Source organism: Pongo pygmaeus, chromosome 12 (genome assembly GCF_028885625.2).
Source record: "Pongo pygmaeus isolate AG05252 chromosome 12, NHGRI_mPonPyg2-v2.0_pri, whole genome shotgun sequence".
Classification (NCBI taxonomy): Eukaryota; Metazoa; Chordata; class Mammalia; order Primates; family Hominidae; genus Pongo; species Pongo pygmaeus.
In genome coordinates this window covers 25436485-25440683 of record NC_072385.2, presented here as the reverse complement: position 1 = coordinate 25440683, position 4199 = coordinate 25436485, and the positions used below count along the sequence as shown (strand labels likewise).

General features: G+C 41.2%; 1 gene segment (V, D, J or C); it reads right to left on the bottom strand.

Annotated features, from left to right (window-relative positions):
• Positions 1 to 2580: 2580 nt before the first annotated feature.
• Positions 2581 to 3067, bottom strand: LOC129030788 (immunoglobulin kappa variable 1-39-like). The segment is given in 2 exon segments: positions 2581 to 2888; positions 3013 to 3067. Coding segments are annotated over 2 exon segments (363 nt in total).
• Positions 3068 to 4199: the final 1132 nt, after the last annotated feature.

The following is a 4199-nucleotide window of genomic DNA, read 5'->3' as shown; positions in this document are numbered from 1 at the left end:
CTTGCACTTTGCCCACTGTTATGATTTTTACTCTCCAGGCCATCCTTGACTGTGAGAATGATGTGACATCAGTCCAGCATCCATGGATAGAACTCTGTCCAGCATAGCATCATTGTAGACATACAAAGAATGAGGACTTACCTAGGAGACAATGATGTAATTTTTCACATTAGGGAAAATCATCTCCGTTCATACTATTTGGCACCTCAAGTAAGTTAGAAAAATATTTTAAGGTGACACATGAATTTGGTGAGTGTTTTAGAAATACATCAAATTTCAAGAAATTGCAAAGGAAATTCCTATAGCCAGAGCAGGTACTATATCTGGTTCTAGAAACCAACTATTTTGATGAGGAATAAATAGAATTATCTTAAGAGATTTAATTTATTAAAAAATTTTGTAAATATGCATATGTTTCTTGTATATATGAAAATGGCCTTATTTAGACATGAATATGGAACTACATGCACCCAACTATTTATCAAATATATATATATATATATGCACCTACATTAATGTTTATATATATATATGGAGTTTCCATAAATGAGGTAAATTTTACACTTTTTATTTATATATAATTTTTTAAATTTCTTTTTAAATTTCTCATTGGTAGCTTCATAAATAGATTACCAAATATTTATACTTCTGCCATTAATTATAATAAAATACATCTTATATGGGTGAATGTGTATTACATTGGTCACTTTTTTTTGCACAATGGTGATTGATAACCAACTACTTAAAAGTCAGTGTATTACATCAAGTTTTATCGTGTTTGTGGATGTTCATTTTAATATTAACATGACTCTTCAAGGCAGGGTTCAGCTGGGTGGTTTTGCTACAGGGAGCAGAGCTTGTCTCTAACCTATGGATTGTGTTCATCTGAGGTCAAGGCTAAAGGGCAGTATTTACCCAGGCACCACATTCTAATGAAGGCTGCAGGAGTGGGCAACCTCCCCAAACCAAGTTGAAATGGTGAATGAAGTCTAATAATTTTGAACACAGATACATACAATTTTAAGTTATTCTTTTACCTTGGTAATTATTATGGTTCCTACAAACTTTTACTCCATTTAAACATCAAAGCATTTTATTATTCCATGGACAGATAATTATGTTTCTCCACCTTTACAATCTTCCAACTGTTTTCAAATGTCATGTTGCATTGATTAGAAAATAAAGCTGGGTGTGGTTGCAACATGTGGCTTTCCATTGAAATTTTTAAAAATAGCCTCATTGCCATAATAGTACACAGAATTTTGCTCTTGTCGCCCAGGCTGGAGGGCAGTGGCATGATCTTGGATCACTGTAACCTCCACCTCCTGGGTCCAAGTGATTCTCCTGCCTCAGCCTCCCTAGTAGCTGGGGCTAATGGTGCCCACCACCATGGTATCTCTTTAGCCGAAACAAATATCACATAGAACATAGCTTCTTAAACCTTTTATAGATCACCTGTTATCAACTACCATGGCTAAAGGAAGGTTCTCATTCAGTGAACTGAAGGTCATTCTGCTATTTAGCGTATGTATCATGCTGTCAGTGCGCTAATGATCCTGCTGGATTCTGGATACAAGTTGAGTAGCAAAGAATTTTCATAATTTAAAAAAGGTTACACCAGTGTTCAGGTTTTTCTGTTGTTTTGGTTTCTTTATCAAGAAATGTTTTTCATTTGTTTGTAAAATGATTGTTATATATGTCATACAATTTCCTGATTTTTAAGCTGTGTCTATGACTTAAAGTTATGTTGCTATGTGACAAGTGCAAGTACATTCAAATGTATTCTGAGGCCATCCATAACTGGCAAAACTTTTCACTACTTTGTGAAAATACTGACCATGTTGGGCTTTCAGCTGTCAGTTCCTCATTATCACCATCACTTCTGAAAGCACATTCTTCAGAACCACTTTTCCCTCTATACTTTCCTGTAGAGTTGTTCACTGAGGGGTCCTTCCATGAGATTTGGAAGTCGGAAGAGAATGATTCAATGCTCATTGACACCTGCAGACAGACAAGTGGACTTAGTTGAGAACTAGAGAATCACCTAGAGACATACTGCAGGAGGCTGAGAGCATCAGCAACTACACTCTGGGCTTCTCAGACAGATCCAAGGACCATGTGGTTAGGCAGCCCACACCTGCAGGGTAGGGTGCACCCTGGTTTCTGCAGGAGCACCAGAAAATCATGTCTCTAGTATCTGCTTCCCTGGATAACATCAACCAGGCCTTGGAAAGCTGTAGTTTAGACACTAATTTTATAAATTAAAACAATTCCTGCTTGGAAGGGCTAGAGTGGCTTCTCTTTTGCTATAAGAATTCCAATTATCCCATAACAGACTCCTCAGGTGGCTAAATCTCTTTATTAAATCAGGACTCATATTTCATGTCTTTGCTTCTGGGGATGAGGAGGAAAGAGTGGGTGCAAAGGAGCCACCTCATCACAATTTACCAACATTTCCAGATGACCTTCAAAACTTGGCTGCATCTGGAAAACAACTCAGCAGATTGAGGCACCAGGAGGAGCATCTGGGGCAACCCAGTCTCACTCATCTGCTATCCCAGCGGTTGATGTTATGACTTGTCACACTGGGAGAGGGAAAATGCTCTCTTGTTGACAGTAATAAGTTGCAAAATCTTCAGGCTGCAGGCTGCTGATGGTGAGAGTGAAATCTCTTCCATATCCGCTGCCACTGAACTGAGATGGCATCCCCCTCTGCAAGCTGGATGCCCTATAGGTCAGGAACTTAGGTGCGTTCCCTGGTTTCTGCTGATACCAATTTAAATAGTTGTAAATGCTTTGACTAGCCTGGCAAGAGATGGTGACTCTGTCTCCTACAGATGCAGACAGGGAGGATGGAGGCTGGGTCATCTGGATGTCACATCTGGCATCTCAGATTGGAAATACAAAAACAAATATTTACACTTTTCACCATGTTATGCGAGGATTTCCGTGAAGAGCCAGGGTGTACTGAGCACACTGGGTGGCTAAATTCCCAGGGTTGTCCTTCTTTACCTGGGAGACAGGGCAGCAGGAACCCCAGGAGCTGAGCGGGGATCCTCATGTTCATGCTGTGTCCTGACTGCCACTGACTCCAGCACAGGGTGTGACCAGCCTATTAAGAAGTCTTCAGGGCAGGGGGCTGTGCTCTAGGACATGCAAATCAGCAGGGGATGGGGCAGGCTGGGCACAGCTGCAGGGCTGGCTCATCTCGGTAACTCAGCACAGGGGCAGTGTCCCCAGGGTCCCAGGTCAGACCAGGCCTGATAGATTTGCCTGGAGGGAATGTATTTCTCTCTAGATCCGTTGTTTCGACAAGAGATATTTTGGGGAAAAAAAGTCAAAATTTAATGCAAACCTAAGGAGTACATGGAGTAATATATTTTAGAGTTGTGTCGGGAGTATATAGGAGAGTATGACCATTTGTAGGGAATGTCTGATAATGTCTTAGAGAGTGGGGCTATCAGGTCTTCAAGTTATTTAAATGGACATTGTGGGAGCGACAATCCCTTTGTTATAGTAACAACACCTCTGTGATTGTCACATTGTTCCCATTGTTTCATGTGGGAAAAAAAGTCTTTGTCAGAAGCATATTTAAATATTCAAAGGTATTTTGTAGTGACCTTAAACATTTATTACCAGTATATTTTCAAGCAATTCCCTGCAGATGCTCAATAATGATGCTGTGATTCCTCAATGCCTGTGCCACTCACAGATCTTCCATAATCCAGAACTATAGGTCTCTGTAATAACCAGGGACTAAATGGACAGCACCTCCGTCTTGGTGACCCATATGATCAATTGTCTCCACAGGAAGAAGAACAAGGTAACTTACCATTGCTAATGCTCTGAGCTGCCTTTCCCACTGGAATGTCCCCAGGTGTTCACGTACAGCTCCCAAAAAACCGGGCTTTCTGGAAAGCAGGGGAGGGAGAGGTCCCGGGGAAAGGCCAAGTCAGTGAACACTTTCTCTTCTGTGAGGGCAGCAGCTACTCAGTGCATGTCCCTGCCCTGCACCATCAATGCCACTTTCCTCTTTGACTCTTTAGCAGTATGTGGGGACATCATCCTTACTCAGATGCCAGCCTCCTTGCCTCACTTCCAGGAGAGAGAATCTGCATCTCCTGCCAAGCCACTGCCCATGTACGTGAAGAAATACTTTGAATCTGGATAAAACTTGGAAACAGATTTGAACCCCTATA